Source organism: Staurois parvus, unplaced genomic scaffold, assembly GCF_062004578.1.
Source record: "Staurois parvus isolate SC_StPar_1 unplaced genomic scaffold, SC_StPar_1.0 ptg000049l, whole genome shotgun sequence".
NCBI lineage: Eukaryota > Metazoa > Chordata > Amphibia > Anura > Ranidae > Staurois > Staurois parvus.
In genome coordinates, this window is record NW_028317845.1 from 747103 (window position 1) to 768208 (window position 21106).

The window sequence follows — 21106 nt, forward strand, 5'->3', positions numbered from 1 at the left end:
AGAGAGGTTTTTTTTTTTCTCTTGGGAGTGCATGTGATCAGCACAGGGCCAGTCAGCACTGTCTAGACAGTCAGGGGATTCACATCCTCCTAGAGCAGAAATAAAACTCCTCCTACAATCTTTAACCAGTGCTCTGCTGAAGTCACAAGACTGCTATATACTGCTCATGTTGTGTGTACTATGGGAGACCAGATAGAGTGAATGCAGGGTCTTGGGTTTAGCAACACTTTAAAAAGACCATGATGACCTAATATGGCTGCCAAGGGTCACATTGCCACAGTGTAGCCAACCAGAACACTGCTCCATTGACCCAGGAAACCATAAAAAAACCATGTTGTCCTAGGACTTCCTCTACGGGATGTGGTACCACTCGATCAAGCGCCCCCTACAGTGGCGAGAACAGGATGCACCTGCCAACAAGTTTATTGCAGTTCAGCCAATTAATACAGTGGAGTGCGGTGTATGAGTTGTTTTGGCTGGATATGGAGGTTAACCAATATAAACAAAGTAAATAATCTGCAATGGCAGACATGCCACACTCAAAGTAAATTCAGTAACTGTACATTACCAAACTAAACTTTAGGACTACGTGTTAATTTTTGAACTTGTAGAGCGGGAAGGTCCTTCTACCATTACTTTTCCATTATCTGTCCATCAGCTGTGTAGTGATGTCACCACAATGGGCAGCTAGAAGACCAATGCAGGGGTAGATCACCAGTGTGCACTTCTGGAAGAGGTGCAACAGAAAGTCACTTAATGACAGGTAAGTAGAAAACATTATTACAGGGGTTTGTTTCAATATTATGAATGGGCAGAAGGAAAGTTGGTAGGAGTGATGGAGGAATGGAGGGGGGGGGTTAACAGATCTGCCCAGAGATGGGCTTAAAGAGATATACTGTAAGAATGCAGTAGGCTCACTCAGGGCTTTGTACAGCATCAGCCAATTGGCACCATCATTTTAGGATGCTTTCTTATGAATGTTATTTCACAGTAGCTACTTAACTGATTGAACAGTCAGTCAGTTGCTCCAAACACTCACCATAACCACAGAACTTTCCTTCCCAGCCATCATTGCAGGTACAGTCAAATTTTCCTATGCCATCCTTACAGACAGCATTTACGCATGGATTGGAGAGGCACTGATCCCCATCTGTAACAACAAGATCTTTAAGCCTTTGATTCTATGTAAATTTCTAGACATGCTTTATTTTAGCTACCTTCTTCAGACTACTCACCAAAGTACTTTGACCAAAAGTTAAGCTAGAATTAAAGAAATTAAAGAATTAAAGAAATATTTTTTAAAAGGAATGTTACCAACAAGTGCATCAGCAATAAAGTACTACTATAGGAACCAAATCAGAGAATCTCTTACAGTTTCATCCCGGGTCTCAAATATCTCATTTGCTTCTTCTAGGTCACATCTTTCCTCGTAGCATTCCCTCTCCAGTGACCCAGGTTTCATCTCCTCGAAGAAACTATTTGCTCTTTTCTGAATTTTTAGCACACGATTTGCATCCTGACTAGTGTAAAAGACTGAAAATTAAAGTGAGTAAAAGAGTCAGTTGAATTCTGTAACACTTCTACTTTCAGATTCTCTATATCCACACATTCTTCCTGCAGTTACAGATTTTTTTTTTCTTGTTGCTGGGAGCGATATTATATAATGATACTTGGATTGTGGTTGCCTGGTACGATACAGAACAAGTTGCTGCGTAATTGAAAACATTTTTAACTTGTACTATTACCATCAAAAAATTACATGTAGTGCCTTGAAAAAATATTCATACCCCTTGAAGTTTTTCACATTTATCATGGTACAACCAAAAATGTAAATGTATTTTATTGGGATTTTATGTGATAGACCAACACAAAGTGGCATATAATTGTGAAGTGGAAGGAAAATGATAAATGGTTTTTTAAATTTTTTACAAATAAATATCTGAAAAGTGTGGCGTGCATTTGTATTCAGCCCCCCCCCCCCCCCCCCCGAGTCAATACTTTGCAGAACCACATTTCGCTGCAATTACAGTCTTTTTAGGGATGTCTCTACCAGCTTTCCACATCGAGAGAGTGACATTTTTGCCCATTCTTCTTTGCAAAATAGCTCACGCTCTGTCAGATTGGATGGAGAGTGTCTGTAAACAGCAATTTTCAAGTCTTGCCACAGATTGTCAATTGGATTTAGGTCTGGAGTTACTGGGCCATTCTAACACATGAATATGCTTTGATCTAAACCATTCCATTGTAGCTCTGGCTGTATGTTTAGGGTCCTTGTCCTGCTGGAAGGTGAACCTCTGCCCCAGTCTCAAGTCTTTTGTAAAATTTAACAGACTTTCTTCAAAGATTGCCCTGTATTTGGCTCCATCCATCTTCCCATCAACTCTGACCATCTTCCCTGTCCCTGCTGAAGAAAAGCATCCCCACAGCATGATGCTGCCACCACCATGTTTCATGGTGGGGATTGTGTGTTCAGGGTGTTGTGCAGTGATTTCTGCCACACATAGCATTTTGCTTTTACGCCAGAAAGTTCAATTTTGGTCTCATCTGACAAAAGAACCTTCTTCCACATGTTTGCTGTGTCCCCCACATGGCTTCTTGCAAACAGGACTTCTTATGGCTTATTTTCAACAATGGCTCTCTTCTTGCTACTCTTCCATAAAGGCCAGATTTGTGGAGTGCACAACTAGTAGTTGCCCTGTGAACAGATTCTCCCACCTGAGTTATGGATCTCTGCAGCTCCTCCAGAGTTACCATGGGCTTCTTGGCTGCTTCTTTGATTAATGCTTTCCATGCCCAGCTTGTAAGTTTAAGTGGCTGGTCATGTCTTGGTAGGTTTGCAGTTGTGCCATACTCTTTCCATTTTCAGATGATGGATTGAACAGTGCTCTGTGAGATGTTTAAATCTTGGGATATTATTTTTATAACCTAACCCTGCTTTAAACATCTCCACAACTTTATCCCTGACCTGTCTGGTGTGTTCTTTGGCCTTCATGATGCTATTTGTTCACTAATGTTCTCTAACAAACCTCTGAGGGTTTCACAGAACACCTGTATTTCTACAGAGATTAAATTACACACAGGTGGACTATTACTAATTAGGTGACTTCTGAAGGCAATTGGTTCTACTAGATTTTAGTTAGCGGTATCAGAGTAAAGGGGGCTGAATACAAATGCATGCCACACTTTTCTAATATTTATCTGAAAAAAAGAAAAAGTTTGAAAACCATTTATCATTTTCCTTACATGTCACAATTATGTGCCACTGTGTTGGACTATATCACATAACATCCCATTATAATACATTTACGTTTTTGGTTGTAACATGACAAAATGTTGAATATTTCAAGGGGTATGAATACTTTTTAAAGGCACTGTATATTCTCACGTATAAAATATATCAAAATGCAGTTATAGATTTTTAAACAGTTTTCCAGAAACCGTGGCTGAGGAACTAAATGCCTCTTAGTTTTCCTTGATGGATCCAACAGCCCCTTACTAAAGTTATGTACATTTGGGCACAGAGAATGGAAATGCACCATATCCCTAAAATATGATGTATCCTTAACACTTCAACACCCTAAACAGGAAAAATCTCCCGCCCTCGCTCCTTTACACCCAACTTATCTTTAAAAGTTAAGCCTTAAAATGGTTCTACAGTCAAAACATTTTTTACCTTAATATAGTCCCTGCATTAAGGTAAAAAATGTCCCAGTAGTTTTATCGCCCTTCCCCCTTCATTAAACACTTACCTCAGTCCTCTCTCAATCCAGTTTTGTGCTCATCTGCAGCAATACTTTTCTCTCTTTCTCTTCTCACAGGATACAGAGGTGGCAGGAACCATTGGCTCGTGCTGCTGTCAATCAAATCCTGTGAGGAGGGAGCAGGGGGTATGGCCGAGCCACCCTGTGTGTGTCTATGGATGCGCTTGCATAGCACACAGTTTTCTTTGGGGCAGATGAGGAGGAATGAAGAGCACCAACGGCGGACCCCAGAAGAGGAGGTAAGAGGCCGCTCTGTGTAATACCAAGGCACAGAGCAAGTAAGTATAACATCTTTTTATTTTAGCTAAAAAATAAATTATCCTTAAGAACCACTTTAACCAGTTAACATCCATCATTTAAACTTAAAGGGTTACTAAACCCAAGAACAAAAATGATATATTGATGTGGTGGTCTCATTTGTTTCCTTTTTTTCAGGCTATGAACATTTTTAACAAGTACAAAAAATACCTGTTGATCTTTCCAGAAATGCAGTGTCCTTGTCATTTCCTGTAAGCTGAATTGAAATCAAGCAAAATGGTATCTTCTGTAAACTAGGAATCTATCCATCCCCCTTTGTAAATGGAGATGAACAAAGGAAAATAAATTTGTAGTCCAGTCTGGGTGGCAACAAGGGACAGGAAGTGCGTCATGCATAGGATTACCAGGTTAAAAAAAAAGTCTGAAAAAAAGAAAACTAATACAGCCACCTCATCTAACTAAAGTGAGGCTAATGGAGGAAGGTTTAACCACTCCAGCTCTGGAAGGTTTTACCCCCTTCTTGACCAGGCCCTTTTTTGCGATTTAGCACTGAGCTACTTTAACTTGTAATTGCATGGTCATGCAACTCTGTACCGAAAAAAAATGTATATAATTTTTTCACACAAACAGAGCTTTCTTTTGGTGGTATTTGATCACCACTGTTTTTTTAACATGTATGCCACCATAGCACACAATTTGTATTGAGGCAGACGCAGACAAGGCGGAGTAAAGAGCACCGACGGCGGATCCCAGAAGAGGATGTAAGGGGCCGCTCTGTGCAATACCAATGCAATGTAGTTTATAGAGCATTTTTAGAAAAACAATGCAAAACAGTAACAGTGATAAATCAACCGTACTGGCACAGAAGGGAAACATCAATAGGGGCAACGCAAACTCCCAGGTCAAAGAGAATGCAAACTGACATAGGCACAGCAGTGGTTGTACCACTTGGGTCTACATAACCATCGCCATAAGCATGTAATAGTAAACATTAGCTGGTTTGTACAGCGATTCAGCATGTTAACAACTACCATCATGATCACCCATTGGCACTCTAGGAATCCATACAGAAAAGGATATGGTGTTTCACATGTTGAGGAGAACTCCATGTGTCGGGAGCATAGGGGGTTAGTGGGGCAGGGAGAGGAGAAGTGGGGTAGGAAAAAAAAAGAGGGAGGGAGAATATTCAAGATGTAAGGTTCCGAGCTTCAACCAGAGTCCCATACCTTGTGGAAGTTCTTGGGACAGATAGGGCCTAGATATGCAAGTTTGTACAATGGGAGGACATTACTTAATAAAGTGCACTATTGAGATATCATAGGCAGATGTGCCGTCTTTCATTGTGTTTTTTAATTTTTAATATATAAATGAAAAAGGACCAACATTTTTACAAAATATATCCAATAAAAAAGTTTAAAAATCAAATTTCCTCATAAATTTAGGGCAAAATGTATTCTGCACATGTGTTTGGTTAACAAAAAAAACCCCAAGTGTATATTGGTTGGTTTGCATGAAAGTTATAGTGTCTACAAATTATGGTGTATATATACTGGAATTTCTTTTTTTTTTTCTAATACTACTAATGGTGGTGATCATTGACTTATAGTGGAACTGTGATAGTGCAGAAGGCAATCTGACACTGGCTGGGAACTGACTAACTGCCACTGATATCACCAGTGACATTAATACAGTGATCAGTGATAATACTATACACTGTTACTATACTAATTACACTGGCTGGGAAGGGGTTAACATCTTGGATAATCAAGGGGTTAAATGTGTGCCTAATAAGTGTTTATTTGGGTATTGTGTGGTGCTTTACTAAATAGCTTTCTGGTTTTTCTCCCTGCTTTGCAGGGATAAGAAACAGATTGTTTCCTCTGTACAGAGCCCTGTACTGAGTGTCAACACAGGGCTCTGGGCGGTGAGTGTACAATCACAGTGGGAGTCAGTGGGCAGGGTGCACCCATGCGCACCCTGTACCTGGAAGAGGCCTGCAAAATACAGGTGCGTCACAGGGCTGTACGGGCCCCCTGTCTGCAGTACATTGCAGGTAGACAGTCTGCTAGTGGTTAAAGGCGAAGTTCATCTTTAATAACATGTTACAACATGTTTGGGTGTAACATGTAACCTGTTACTATTAAGCATCCCCCTCCTTGCTCCCTCACCCCAGCTGTGATAGTGGGTGGGGGATCCTCTTCCTGCACCGGTTGTCACATTTTAAAACCTGAGTATCTGTGCAAGGCTCCGTCCACACCATTCACAGGGATCTATGAATGAAAAAACTACAAGTCCTGTCAGCCACCATGGCAGACGGACCTGAAGCTGCTTTTCAATAGATTTTTATTCAAAAATGTAACAAAATGCAATAATACAAGCAGTATCAAGCAAGTGTAAAAAAATAAAAAAAAATAAAAGGTGGATGCACCCTCCATTATGATCCAGGACCAGATTGTGGTAATCAAAATACATACAAACCAAGAGAACCAATTCTCACAGTCTGGCCCTACCAAACAGAGCGACAGTGTACCAAAGGTGTAAAGCTCAATAGGTGTAGTCACCCTATTGCAAATGACAAATAAAGAAGTGTGAAAGGACATTACAGTGAAATGTAGACCAAGCATCAGCTCGGTTTCATGGAGAGTTATATTAAGGTAGGGGAGGCTCTACGGTCTCCCCATTAACATCCATATAAAAATCATCAAATGTTAACAAAAAATGAAAAGGAAGAAAAAGAAGAAAGTTGAGTTGGTCCCCTCGATTCGGATCCCTGACCACTATGTGTCCTGGTGTCTAGGGAGCTTGAAGGTATGCAATCCAGAGATCCAATTTCAAACCTGGCTTGTTTGTCTCTAAGGATACTTATCAATTTTTCATGACTCATATCCCAGGATATTTTGTGTTTAACCAACGTAACATTAAACACAGGTGATTTCCATGCTCACACTATAGTGGTTTTAGCTGCTAAGAAAATAAGGAAGATGAGGGTTCGGAGATGTCTGGGGATATCATCCAATATGTCAGTGAACAACATTGTTTTGGCGTTTAGGGGGATATTCTGTCTGGTCACTGAACAGACAAAATTGAATATTTTAATCCAGAATCACTGGACCTTCGGAAAGGACCACCAGACATGGAACATATCGCTTTCTTGCTCACATCCTCAGAAGCAGAGGGGTGAGGTACCGGGGTAGAGTTTTGCCAGCCTCGCCGGAACAAGGTGCCATTGAGATAGTATCTTACAATTCGCTCCCAACTAGGGAGGTATTGAGTATTCCTTTATGCACTATGGTTGACCACCTCCTCCTCTGTAGTCTCACTCAGGTCCGATTCCCATGCAGTCTGATAGGATGGTTTATTACGTTGGATATTAAACAGATCATATAACTCTGAAAATCCCTCTGCAAGAGTCAGGACAGCATAAGCATTTGTTATCAAATAAAGTCCTAGTGGTTATGTTAACTTGACTCCAGAGTCTGCAGGAAGTGATTAATCTGACACAAGTGAAAGGTTTCTGTAGGAGTCATCTGCAACGTTTCAAAGAAATAGGAAGGCAGTTGAATCCCTTTATGGTCTATAAAGTGCGCTATCCTGTAGAGACCCTTATTGACCCACTATGATTCTGCCCTAGGTGGAAATGAGGATTTCTTAAAAGGGAAGCCACGAGGGAATGAGGGGATTTCAAAGGATATAGTTTACTTACTGTGTTCCATAGGTGTAGATAGTGTGATAAGGAGGGACTCATGATATGCCTTAGAAAAGGTTTGGTATTGCTGGACCAGTTGAGCAGCTCTGTAATAGCGCACAAAATGGAGAACTCCCAGGCCGCCTCTCCACTTGGAGGTATACAGGGTAGAACGAGTTACCCTGCAACCACCAGTACTCCAGATAAGCGATTGTAATTTTCGGAAGAATATGGACGGAACTGGGATCAGTAGAGACCTAAAATAATATAGGATTCGAGGAAGAACCATCATTTTAACCGCTGCTATTCTACCCATCCAGGAAAAAGCATGGGCCTGCCAGTTCTTTAAGTCACATTCAATTAAGGCATAAAGGGGAACATAATTAACCTGGTACAGCATGGCGATGTCAAAGGGAAGTTTAACACCAAGATAAGGGAGCGCCTGTGTACACCATTTAAAGGAAAAGGACGTCTATACTGAGCCCAAGACTAAACATTTATGCCTAGTGCTTCTAATTTGGATTGATTCACCTGTAATTCTGAGATGGTTCCAAAGTTAGACAAGGTGGCAAACAATTTAGCCAAGGTCACAATGAGGTCTGTGATAAAGAACAACAGGTCTTTGGCAAATAAAGCACATTTATGGATTTTGCCTCCACTTGAGATATTGTGAATATTGGGGTTGGACCTGATAACTATTGCCAACGTCTCAATTGCTATGACATAAAGGAAAGGCGAGAGGGGACATCCCTGCCTAGTCCCCTTTTGAATTTGCAAGAGGTCGGATTTACGACCATACGCGATGATGTTAGCTGAAGGGTTTGAGTATAACGCATCCAGGAGGGTGAGAAATTTTGGTCCGCAATTCTATTTCTTCAGTCTGTGAAACAGGAAAGGCCAAGATAAAGAGTCAAAGGCCATATGCAGGACCAAAGACAACAACATACCTCACCTACACCATCCCAGTTGGAATGCAATAAGGAGACCAGATCTATGGTCTGTCGAATCTGGTCTCCAACCTGTCACCCTGGGTCAAATCCCAGCTGATCCCACCAAAAATGTAAAAAATTGATTTGCTTATATTTTCAGTAAGAGTTTTAAGCCTTTATTAAAGCTGAGCTCTAGTCAATCTAGAAAAAAAAGTCAGCAGCTACAAAAACTGTAGTTACTGACTTTTAAAAAACAGACACTCTGTCCCTCAGTCCAGCAGTGTTCTCATAGCAGCCAGTTTCACCTGCTGTCCTCTCCCTGGTGACAGCATCTTAAGTGTGGGCACCTAGCTGTGACAGCTTGTGGCTTTAAGATGCCCTAAATTGATGTGGTACTGGCTGGTTATTATACAATATATTAACCAGATTTTTCATATAAAGTTGGAATGTAGCCATCTTACGTTTAGTTTGGGGTATCTAGATATAGATGCTCAAGAATATTATACAAGAGTATTATATTGTGGAGGCTGTTACACAACTTTTAATCATGGCTAGAAAATTATTTTCAAGAAAGTGGATAGCTGAAGATGCACATCAAATGCTGAATGGCTTGCACTAATAAGGACAGTTTTGTAGCTAGAGAAACTCACCTACTGTATCAACATAAAGGGTCAAGAAACTGGTGGAAATCTGAGCTTGCTGGATAGAGAAGCATAATTTGAGATACCACTGGGATAACGTGGAAAAGAAACTATACAGTAGATAGGATGATGGGTGTATATGGGGTCTCCCTGGCTCCACCACCTAATGATATATGTTAGAACAGTGGAGGTTAATTTTCTTGGTATGGGGGCCTCAAGTTCAGCCATGGACAAAACCAAAGGACTGCACATAAAATTCAGTGAATATTCAGTGTCAGAGACAGAAAACACACAACAGGATATAGTCAAAGTCTATGGGCATTATAAAGGAGGTTATCAGAGACTGCAGACATGTTAGAAGAGATGGTCAGAGACTGCGGACATGAAACATAAGATGGTCATAGATTGCAGACATGGTACTAGAAATGGTCAGATATTGTAGGCATGATACAAGAGATGGTTAGAGAATGTGGACATAATATAGGAGATGGTCAGAGACTGCAGACATGATACAAGAGATGGTCAGAGACTGCAGACATGATACAAGAGATGGTCTAAAACTGGAGACGTGATACAAGACATGGTCTGAGACTACAGACATAGTAAAACAGATGCTCAGAGACTGCAGACATGGCACAGGAGATGATTAAAGTTTGCAAACACGATACAAGATATGGTCAGTGACTGCAGACATGCTGTAGGAGACTGTCAGACTGTGAACATGCTATAGGAGTTGTTGGAGAATAGGGACATGTTTCAGGACACAGTCACTGACTGGAGACATATTACATAAAAATGCTGGAAATCACTGCTATAATAGGGCAATGGGGAAACAGAATAGTGTCTGCAGGAGTCCCGGGAGTCACACAAAATTGCAAAAGAGCCACACAGCACAGTGGGTGATTGGATAGAGAGACTCTTGGGTCTCTGCTTTTATTTATGACCTTGATGGAAAGCATAGTTTTAGCTTTGGGTTGTTTTTTTAATCTGGCTTTTCCAGGTTTTCTTTTTATTTGCTTTTTGTACAGTTGTGTTAAAAATAATAGCAGTCAGACATCACTAACCTGATCAATCACTGTTTTTGGTAGAAATGATATTTCTACATGGCAAATCATTTACTAGCAGGTGTAGTAGAGTTATAGAAATCCAACAGACCCAACAGTCATGACATGCATGCTGCTGATTCTGTGTAATTGAATCACTAATTGAAAGGGGCATGTTCAAAATAATAGCAGTGTGGAGTTCTATTAGTGAGGTCATTCATTCTTTGAAAAACAGGTGGCAATTATTGCCCTTATTTAAGGAAGGAAGGCAGCAAATGTTGTACATGCTGGTTACAGTGCATTTCTCTCTGAAATTCTGAGGAAAATGGGTCGTTCCAGACGTTGTTCAGAAGAACAGCGTACCTTGATTAAAAAGTTGATTGGAGAGGGGAAAACATATAAACAAGTGCAGAAAATGATAGGCTGCTCAGCTAAAATGATCGCAAATGCTTTAAAATGGCAACCAAAACCTGAAAGACGTGGAAGAAAGCGAAAAGCTTCCATTCAAATAGATAGAAAAATAGCCAAAATTGCAAGGATTCAGCCAAGAATCAGCTCCAGGAAGATCAAAGAAGCTCTAAAGTTACCTGTGAGTACTGTTACAACTAGAAGACGCCTATGTGAAGCCAAGCTATCTGCAAGAAGCCCTCGCAAAGTCCCACTGTTGAAAAAAAGACATGTGCTGAAGAGGTTACAATTTGCCAAAGAGCACATTGACTGGCCTAAAGAGAAATGACGCAACATTTTGTGGACTGATGAAAGTAAGATTGTTCTTTTTGGGTCTAGTGACCGGAGACAGTTTGTCAGATGACCCCCGAACACTGAATTCAAGCCACAGTACACTGTGAAGACAGTGAAGCATGGCTGCGCAAGCATCATGATATGGGGACGTTTCTCATACTACGGTGTTGGGCCTATTTTTCGCATACCAGGGATCATGGATCAGTTTGAATAGATCAGAATACTTGAAGAGGTCATGCTGCCTTTTGCTGAAGAGGAAATGCCCTTGAAATGGGTGTTCCAACAAGACAACGACCCCAAACACACCAGTAAACGTGCAACATCTTGGTTCCAGACCAACAAGATTGACGTTATGGAGTGGCCAGCCCAATCCCCAGATCTTAATCCAATAGAAAACTTGTGGGGTGACATCAAAAATGCAGTTTCTGAGGCAAAACCAAGAAATAGAGAAGAACTGTGGAATGTAGTCCAATCATCCTGGGCTGGAATACCTGTTCACAGGTGCCAGAAGTTGGTTGACTCCATACAACACAGATGTACAGCAGTTCTCAGAAACAGTGCTTATACAACTAAATATTAATTAAGTGATTCAAAGGAAAGCAAAATCTTCAAACATTTTTCAGTTTATATAGTGAATGTTTGAGTTTGTAAAGAAGAATACAAATACTGCTATTTTTTTGAACAGTCTAATATTCACTTTTCTTCAATTTTTTTAGAGAAACAACACAAATTTGATATATTTTCTTCATGTTTTGATTTGGAATAGAATGTGTAGTGTTCCCAATACATTTGTGTGTATGGAAATAAAAGCTATTAGAAGGATTTTGAGCTTTATTCACTTTTTTCAACACACTGCTATTATTTTGAACACAACTGTATGTGTGTAATTTTAAATGTGGACAATTGTGGTTCAGGAGTTGCAGATGGCTTCAAGATATGTTGTGGAATAAAGCCCCGTACAAGAGGTCTTAATTTTTCAGCAGACCTGTACAATGCCTGTTCAATTGTGCAATTATGTGACAATGAGCTATAATGTTGATTAAAATTATGCACCTGGGAGCTAAAAACACGCATGCAATCTAAGGAAAGAACAACTGGGGGAGTCAATGGTATAGAAGGATCTGGGTGTTCTGGTAGATCATAGACTTAAAGAATATGTAAACCCAACATTCCATATTCCTGATATTTGCTTGCTATACCGTGTACTTGAAAAATTAAAAAGTATCCTGTTCTCTTTGTATTGCTTCCTTTGAGTGAAATCACTGATGTTCCTGCCAGTCCCTCTTCTTCCCTATCAAAAACGGACCACACTAAGCAGGAGAAAACACGGTAGTCTGCTCTCTAGCTATGCTGGAAACTCAGCCTGCTCTCCTCCAATGATCAGGCTTGTTCTAACATAACCCCCTGCACAGTCTTTCACTGGGAAGCTCGGTGTGATGTTTCTCCTCCCCTACCTCTTATGCAGAGGGAATGTGATCTCTTCTAAAAAAGGGGAGAAAAAGTATTTATAGTGAGCTTTTTTAATATCTATACACAAATGGTTTGCCTTTCATTTCTATTTTAAACTGAATGAGTTGTTTTACCAGATGAGGGTTTTAAAGCAAGCAAAATTCCATCTTGTAATAAAAGAGGAAGGCTTGCTGATAAGGGGGTACCACCGGTCCTTCTGTAGGGGGCCCAGGCACACAGGGGGTCCGGACTGCAGGGGATCAGTGTGGTGGGGCAGGGGGTGTCATTGCACAATGATGCTCTTTGCAGCTCTCTGCAGCAGCTGAAAGGCAGTTTCTCCCCCCCTCCCTCCAGCTGGCTTTCAGCTGCTGGAGTTAGAGACACAGATCCAGGGCATTGTTCTGTAATTGTCCCCTAGCCCTGCTGCACTGATACCCCCTCCCTGCCCTGCCTACATCTGAGTCCCCTGTGTGCCTGGGCCCCTCCTCATCCCCCCTGCAGCACTGCCGGCTTCCCTGTCCTGCTGGCTGCTGTGGGTACATAGGGGGATAGAGAATGGGGGAAGGGACTGGTAAATATATATACAGGAACAGTGCCACGCTCTGGCCATAAAAAAAAGCTCTGTATATCCAAATATATACCACTATACAAACGTTTTAGGCAGATGTGAAAAAATTCTGTAAATAAGGAATGCTTTCAGAAATAAAAGTGTTCATTGATTATTTTCATCAATTACCTAAGTGGAAAGTAAACTAATAGAAGAGAAATCCAAATCAAATCATTATTTGTCGTGACCAACCTTTGCCATCAAAACAGCATCAATTCTTTTAGGTACACTTGCACACAAGAAACTCAGCAGGTAGGTTGTTCCAAGCATCTTGGAGAACTAACCACAGATCTTCTGTGGATGTAGGCTGCCTCAAATCCTTCATATAATCCCATACAAACTCAATGTTGAGATCAGGGCTATGGGGGCCAAATTATCAGTTCCAGGACTCTTTGTTCTTCTTTACGCTGAAGATAGTTCCTAATGGAATTGGCTGTATGATTGTGGTCTTTGTGTTGCTGCAGAATACATTTGGTAACAATCACACGCCTCCCTGATGGTATGGCATGATGGATAAGTATCTGCCTGTATTTCTCAGCATTCAGAACACCGTTGATTTTGACCAGTGATCTCCAAACTGCGGCCCAAGGTCTGGATGTGGCCCTTTGCTATCCTTTATCTGGTCCTTAGGGCCCTAATGCTCCAACTGATTTGTGTCACTATTCCTAACACGGACACCAACAGTGGGGCATGATTCTCAAACTGATACCAACGATGGGGCACTATTCCTCCCACTGACACCAATGGTAGGGCACTATTCCTCCTGGAAATACCTATGACAAGAAACCATTCCTCCTCCTATTGACCACAGGCACTATGCAGCTGAACACCACACCTGAGGCATTGTTTGCTATCACTCATGCCAGGCCTGGACACTGACCACAATCCTGCCTGCCAAAAGCCTGCAGGACAGTAAACTGGCCCTTTGTTTGGAAAGTTTCGAGACCCCTGATCTTGCCCAAATCTCCAACTCCATTTGCAGAAATGCACTCCAAACTTGCAAAGAACCTCCACCATGCTTACTGTCAGGGCTCCCAGGTATGACCAGAGGTGTGTGACTGAAGCAGGGAAACGCAGACCTCAGATATGTTATAAACAATATAATTTATTAACACTAACAGTACAAACATAAACGCAGTGCAATACTAAAACATAATACAGTGCAAACAAACCAAACCAAACCACCCACAGATAACAGTATATACAAGCAAGCGTCGTCAGGCAGGCCGGGTCAATATCAATTGGGCAGGTAGGTACAGGGGGAGCAAGCGGAGAATAGTCGGGGTCACAGGCCAGGTTCAGCAGGTAGCAAGCAGCATAGTACAGAGGGTCAGACAGAGGAATGGTCAGGGTCACAAGCCAGGATCAGAGCAGGAGAAGTCAGCAAAGGAACAGAAACAGGATGCAGGACAGATACAGGGCCCAGGACAAACACAACACCAAGGCAGAGTCTGCAAGTCTGGCCATCCCTTAAATACCCCAGCATCATCAGTTCCAGGTGTTAGCTGGCTGAAAGGTTGAGTCTCTGATTGCTGGGAGCACCCGCTGGCCAGCCCTGGTACTGCAGATCAAAAGGCAGGTGAGTCCCACCATTGCTGGCCAGTCCATTCCTAACAGTACCCCCCCCTCAAGGAGCGGCCTCAGGACGCTCCAAACAGTCCTAGCTGGGCAAAATGTTCCACCGCCCGGGTCTGGCAACTGGCGGGATATCAAAGACTGGCACACCGGGCAGGACTCCGGGCAGCGGCACACCGGGCTGGACTCCGGGCAGAGGCACATCGAGCAGAGGCACATCGAGCAGAGGCACACCGGGCAGAGGCACATCGAGCAGGACTCCGGGCAGAGGCACATCGGGCAGGACTCCGGGCAGAGGCACATCGGGCAGGACTCCGGGCAGAGGCACATCGGGCAGGACTCCGGGCAGAGGCACATCGGATTACCAGGCGAAGCAGCAGGCAGCGGGCCACCAGGCGGAGCGGCAGGCACCGGGCCCCCGGGCGGGGCAGCAGGCACCGGGCCCCCGGGCGGGGCAGCAGGCACCGGGCCCCCGGGCGGGGCAGCAGGCACCGGGCCCCCGGGCGGGGCAGCAGGCACCGGGCCCCCGGGCGGAGCGGCAGGCACCGGGCCCCCGGGCGGGGCGACAGGCACCGGACCCCCAGATGGAGCGATAGGTCTCGGGCCCTCAGGCGGAGCGGCGGGCGCCGGACCCCCAGGTGGAGCGACAGGTCTCGGGCCCTCAGGCGGAGCGGCGGGCGCCGGACCCCCAGGTGGAGCGACAGGTCTCGGGCCCTCAGGCGGAGCGGCGGGCGCCGGACCCCCAGATGGAGCGATAGGTCTCGGGCCCTCAGGCGGAGCGGCGGGCGCCGGACCCCCAGCTGGAGCGACAGGTCTCGGGCCCTCAGGCGGAGCGGCGGGCGCCGGACCCCCAGGTGGAGCGACAGGTCTCGGGCCCTCAGGCGGAGCGGCGGGCGCCGGACCCCCAGGTGGAGCGACAGGTCTCGGGCCCTCAGGCGGAGCGGCGGGCGCCGGACCCCCAGATGGAGCGATAGGTCTCGGGCCCTCAGGCGGAGCGGCGGGCGCCGGACCCCCAGCTGGAGCGACAGGTCTCGGGCCCTCAGGCGGAGCGGCGGGCGCCGGACCCCCAGGTGGAGCGACAGGTCTCGGGCCCTCAGGCGGAGCGGCGGGCGCCGGACCCCCAGATGGAGCGACAGGTCTCGGGCCCTCAAGCGGAGTGGCAGGTGCCGGACCCCCAGGCGGAGCGACAGGTCTCGGGCCCCCAGGCGGGGCGGCGGGCACCGAGTCACCAGGCACAACAGTGGGCTCCGAGTCAACTGGGATGACCGCTGGCACTGGGTCAGACATTGGATCGTCTGGCTGGACAGCGGGCATCGGGTCACCAGGCATCAGGTCATTTGGCTCGACAGCGGGCACCGCGTCATCTGGCAAGGCAGTGGGCTCCGAGTCAACTGGTATGACCGCGGGCACTGGGTCAGACATTGGATCGTCTGACTGGACAGCGGGCACTGGGTCACCAGGCATCAGGTCATTTGGCTCGACAGCGGGCACCGCGTCATCTGGCAAGGCAGTGGGCTCCGAGTCAACAGGCACGACAGTGAGCACCGGGGCATCAGGTACCGGATTGTCTGGCTCGACAGCGGGCATCGGGTCACCAGGTATGACAGCGGGCACTGGGTCACCAGGCATCAGGTCATTTGGCTTGTCAGCGGGCACCGCGTCATCTGGCAAGGCAGTGGGCTCCGAGTCAACTGGTATGACCGCGGGCACTGGGTCAGACATTGGATCGTCTGACTGGACAGCGGGCACTGGGTCACCAGGCATCAGGTCATTTGGCTCGCCAGCGGGCACCGCGTCATCTGGCAAGGCAGTGGGCACCGGGTCACCAGGTATGACAGCGGGCTCTGAGTCAATTGGCACGACAGCGGGCACTGGATCAGGTACCGGATCATCTGGATCAACAGCGGGCATCGAGTCAACTGGCCTAATAGGATCGTCGGGCTGGATCAGTTCATCCTGCTGAGTAGCGGCATCAGGCTGAATGCAGGCATCAGGCCGAGTAGAGGCATCAGGCCGAGTAGAGGCTTCAGGCCGAGTAGAGGCTTCAGGCCGAGTACAGGCATCAGGCCGAGTACAGGCATCAGGCCGAGTACAGGCATCAGGCCGAGTACAGGCATCAGGCCGAGTACAGGCATCAGGCCGAGTAGAGGCTTCAGGCCGAGGAGAGGCTTCAGGCCGAGGAGAGGCTTCAGGCCGAGGAGAGGCTTCAGGCCGAGTAGAGGCTTCAGGCCGAGTAGAGGCTTCAGGCTGCGTACAGGCATCAGTCTGAACCACGGAAGGCAGGCTCACCGGTTTGGATACTGGCAGGATGGTATTGGTTGGAAAGAATTTTCGCTTTTTTCTGGTTTTAACTACTGGAGCACTGCAAGTAAACGCAGGTCTGCAAACGAATGGAGCAGCTGGAGACAGAGAAGAACTGGAGGATGGAACAGGAGAGGGAGCAGTTGCTACAGAGGGCTTTTTTACAGGGTTAAAGGCAGGATAGGTGCAGCGAGTGGGAACAGGGTACTGACATGCGGTAGATAGCCAAGTATACTGGGCTGTAACTGGAGGAGCTGGTGGGAATACAGGAGTAGAGTTAGAAGCAGGACTGGGTCTTTGTAAGCTGACTGAGGCTGGGTGCAACAAATCTGTCCATGTCTGCAGTAGGGGTTGAACAAAGCTGAGTTTACACAAAGTCTGTCTGGTCAATGACTGCACTGCGTTTATACAATCTCTCAGTGTCTGTGGTGAACATGTGGAATAACGCTCCAGAAAGTAACCCACATCATCCTCTAATAACCACACCAGGGACTCTACCTGGTCTGCACTAAATGGTGGCAAAAATTCATCCCTGCATTCGGGGAAACCAGATGAAACCAACTCAACACAAACCTGAATCAATGGCTGCACCATAGAGAAAACTGTGCCCTGATCTACTAGAACATGAGCGAGCCGTATACATTCTAGCAGTTCATCCTGGGGATACTCCTTCAGAGTCTGATAAGCATACTCTCTGTCATCAAGCACTAGCAGAGATAAATACTCAACCTCATCTAGATCCATCCTTCCCATCAACAAGCCAAGATGGCTTCCCTGTGCAGCCACTTCTGGTCAGGATTGGCCTTGGTGTAATGTCAGGGCTCCCAGGTATGACCAGAGGTGTGTGACTGAAGCAGGGAAACGCAGACCTCAGATATGTTATAAACAATATAATTTATTAACACTAACAGTACAAACATAAACGCAGTGCAATACTAAAACATAATACAGTGCAAACAAACCAAACCAAACCACCCACAGATAACAGTATATACAAGCAAGCGTCGTCAGGCAGGCCGGGTCAATATCAATTGGGCAGGTAGGTACAGGGGGAGCAAGCGGAGAATAGTCGGGGTCACAGGCCAGGTTCAGCAGGTAGCAAGCAGCATAGTACAGAGGGTCAGACAGAGGAATGGTCAGGGTCACAAGCCAGGATCAGAGCAGGAGAAGTCAGCAAAGGAACAGAAACAGGATGCAGGACAGATACAGGGCCCAGGACAAACACAACACCAAGGCAGAGTCTGCAAGTCTGGCCATCCCTTAAATACCCCAGCATCATCAGTTCCAGGTGTTAGCTGGCTGAAAGGTTGAGTCTCTGATTGCTGGGAGCACCCGCTGGCCAGCCCTGGTACTGCAGATCAAAAGGCAGGTGAGTCCCACCATTGCTGGCCAGTCCATTCCTAACACTTACTGTTGCCTGCAGACACTCATTGTACCTCTTTCCAGCCCATTGAAAACAAATTGCCTCCTGCCACAGCTAAATATTTCAAATTTTGACTCATTATTCCAGAGCATCTGCTGTCATTTTTCTTCACCCCAGTTCTGATGTGTTTCGTGTATAGCCGAGTCATTTAGCCTTGTTTCCATGTTGGAGGAATGGCTTTTTGGCCACAAATCACCTATGAAGAACAATTCTTGCCAGGCTTCTCCAGACAGTAGATGGGTGTCCCTGGGTCCCACTGGTTTCTGACAGTTCTGTGCTGATGGCACTGCTGGACATCTTGCGATGTCCAAGGGAAGAAAGCATGATGCGTCTATTCTGCTGCATCAAGTTCCATTGGGTGATCACTGCGTCTACATTCCTCAACATTGCCTGTTTCTTTGTGTTTTTTCAAAAGAGCTTGAACAGCACATCTTGAAACCCCAGTTTGCTTTGAAATCTTTGCCTGGAAGAGAACTTGCTGATGCAGTATAACTACCTTGTGCTGTGTTGCTGTGCTCAGCCTTGCCATGGTGTATGACCTGTGGCATGAAACGGTCTTCCACAACCTCACCGTAGCCTCCCTACCGGTCTGATTAGGTCAGTATTTCTGTGCTCAAAGTGGTACATTTTTTTGCATGGAAATATGTATTTTTTTTATTGTAGTCCTGTAATTTTTAGGAATAACTCACTGAAATCTGTCCGAACAAAAGTCTAGTAAACATCCTGGTTATGTTAAAATTTGAAACACGAAATCATAAATTATAATTTAATAACGAATCATAAAAAATAACATAATAATAATAAATTTAATTCAATAATATAATCAAACCAAAAACACTGAAATTTTAAATATAGCGCCAAATTCGCACATCACTGAGCAAAGTCGTAAAATCGTTTTCAGTGTCTGATGACGAATTTCCCACAAATCATTTTCACTCAATTCTGCAAGTGGTTCTGATTTACTATTGCTGGTCTAAAACCGCTTTTGACCTAAAGGGACGCTTTTAGGACACCATGGACGTTTCTCAGTTTCCAGGCAGAAAGAACAGTAAAAATGCAGGCAGGGCACAGGACAAAGCACTAGGGACAAAATGTATGTGAAATGGTTTGATACAGTAATGTTTTACTATGTGATTTTAGTGTATTTAGTGAATGTCACTTTTTCACATTTTCAAATTTCCCGCCGTTCCGTCCCCGTACGTCCTGACGTCGCAGGGAACGGAATCCGGAAGACGGATGCTGGCATCGGCCGGAGGACATTGACGGGGACACTGCAGGGGGGACATCGCAGGAGCAAAAGACAAGGTAAGTGCAGAAGAGATCCCGGAGCAGCTCTGCAAGGTATTACCTAGTGTAGCTCGGGGTTACCGCTTGTGGTGCTAAAACTTTACCCCGAGCTACACTCGGGAATACCGCCAGGGAGGTTAATAGCAGAGTTTGGCTGTCCCTCACCCAGTTTTAAGCCGCCTACACAGCTGTTTCAGTTAATGACTAAACCTACATATAAAATTGATCATCATTAGCACCTGCGTGGTATAATTGGTTAATCATACACCTGACTCTAATCCTACAAAATCCTTGCCTTTGTGCAAGTGTACAAACTATGCAAGTGTAAGAAATTATGCTGGTTTGAAGCCAAAGGGTAGTCACACCAAATATTTATATGATTTAGACTGTTCGCACACTTTGCATTTTGCAAATAGATAAAAATAAACTAATATTATATATTTTTTAAAAGCATTCTTACTTTACACATTACATGATTCTTGAAATAATATTTCACTCAAAAATAATATTTTAGTTATGGGCTAAATATTTTTATGTAATTACTCTTACTGCAAAATCTCTCCATTTATACTGACCATGTTCATGTCCACCAAGGAGATTTAGGATTTAACACTTTTCAGGTGTTCAATACCCTCCTCTGGCATTCTCTATAAAACAAATAAAATAATCTTACCCCCCTCCAAATATCACCTCCTCTTCTCCCTCACCCTATGCTACCATCTGGGCAAGACGTGAAGCTTCTAGAACGAAGATCACTATCCCCCACCACTGCCCTCTACCAGACATTCAAAGAAACCCCTCTTGGGCTATCTTCTTCACACATTACCTTGGCTATTGGCTACCAGAGAACATCCACACTGGTATTTGTTTCCAATAATGTTCAATCCTGAGATTTCTTATATAAAAGATTTGGAAAGAAAAACCCATAAAATAAATAAAAAGACCAAACAGGGAGAGTGGATACCCCCAACTGTCCATAGTAGGTGATTAAAACCAGTTTCAAACCACGAAAATCCATGATATATGTAAGAAATCAAGAAATTTAATTCCCCAATATCAGTTTTGGATGAACAGACCTTTTAATTTCAATCATGATATAACTGACACTACACACTTACTTGAGCTGCTATAAGCAGGTAGGATGGTAAAGCTGGTGGCACCAAGGATGAGAATCCACCACATTGTACACAGGAACTGATATCTCATATCTGTGGTACATGAATGATAAATAATTAATACAAAATAACAGTAGATGGGACGTCAAAAGCCAACTAAATTCTGTTTAGGACAGTAATTTTTGTAGTACTGCTCATGAATGAGGTCCCTTTGAGATGAGCATTGTTAGAGTATCACGTGTCTGTTAGGGCTCTTTCACACAGGCGACCAAGGGGGCAATAAACAACAGG

General features: G+C 44.7%; 1 protein-coding gene across 1 annotated transcript in view; it reads right to left on the bottom strand.

The window, feature by feature from the left end:
* Positions 1 to 21106, bottom strand: part of PROC (protein C, inactivator of coagulation factors Va and VIIIa) — a 67333-nt gene that overhangs the window by 43781 nt on the left and 2446 nt on the right. Inside the window, exons 2-5 of the mRNA XM_089665602.1 lie at positions 20819 to 20908; positions 1373 to 1533; positions 1236 to 1260; positions 1040 to 1150 (exon numbers count right to left, since the gene is read on the bottom strand). Coding sequence (XP_089521728.1) covers positions 1040 to 1150; positions 1236 to 1260; positions 1373 to 1533; positions 20819 to 20908 — 387 coding nt within the window. The remainder of the gene's footprint in view (positions 1 to 1039; positions 1151 to 1235; positions 1261 to 1372; positions 1534 to 20818; positions 20909 to 21106) is intronic.